Raw genomic sequence first — 897 nt, forward strand, 5'->3', positions numbered from 1 at the left:
CTCTCTATCTCTCTCCCTTTCTCTCTGAAATCAATAAAAATATATTTTAAAACAAAACAAAACAAAAAACACATGCTAGGATTTTTTTTTTTTTCTGGGGGTTTCAAAGAGCCTGAGCCTCTAAATAAAACAAAAGCACTGAGGAAACAAGCTAAAAATTGACATAAATGAATCAAATAATATGATCTTGATGAGGGTAAATATATGTTATCTAATTATTTTTAAGTTTATGGTTTAAATTCAGGCTAGAGGGGTAGGTTTGAATTGTTACTTTGCATTTTCAATGCATACATGCACAACAAATGGTTACAAACTAAAAAGCCTAATGCATTGCTGAATAATCTGCTCAAGAACTAGTTCTTCTTTTACACACTTCCTGTACTTAAGATAGTGAAGCTAAAAACATTAATGAAAAACAATATTCATTATGAGTAAATACCAAGAATAGTGGGCTATCCAATCGAATATCATCCTTGTAACTTCAGAAAGCAATTTCTAAAAGTTTTTGCTCACACTGAACTATCTCCATTGTTGGAATATAAGTTCTCGTATGCCTAAGAAAAAAACTAGAATAAATCATCTGCAAATTATTGGGATGAAATACTTACAACGCGCAGCTGTGTCCAACGCTGACCTTGCTAAGAAAAATAAAGTTATCTTTGTTAGTAGGAATAAGGCTATTGGCAAGTATCCACTTTTAAAACATATTTAGAGCTAACAGGCCTATAAAAATAAAAATGTTTGAATATAGCTCAGTATATCTATACTAATAAAAGGGTAATATGCTAATTAGACCGGGAGACCTTCCGAATGTCCTTCTGAACAAAGCCATGGTGGTGGGGCCAAGGCAGAAGTGGTTAGGGTCGATCAGGCCAGAAGGGGAGGGAAGTTGAGGGT

General features: G+C 33.8%; 1 protein-coding gene across 1 annotated transcript in view; it reads right to left on the reverse strand.

Moving 5' to 3' along the window:
* Window positions 1-897, reverse strand: part of FAM3C (family with sequence similarity 3, member C) — a 35,352-nt gene that overhangs the window by 19,666 nt on the left and 14,789 nt on the right. The window contains exon 3 of the mRNA XM_005885488.2: window positions 609-638. Within this exon, the coding sequence (XP_005885550.1) occupies window positions 609-638 (30 nt within the window). The remainder of the gene's footprint in view (window positions 1-608; window positions 639-897) is intronic.

The sequence above is a fragment of the Myotis brandtii genome, unplaced genomic scaffold, assembly GCF_000412655.1.
Source record: "Myotis brandtii unplaced genomic scaffold, ASM41265v1 scaffold907, whole genome shotgun sequence".
Lineage (NCBI taxonomy): Eukaryota > Metazoa > Chordata > Mammalia > Chiroptera > Vespertilionidae > Myotis > Myotis brandtii.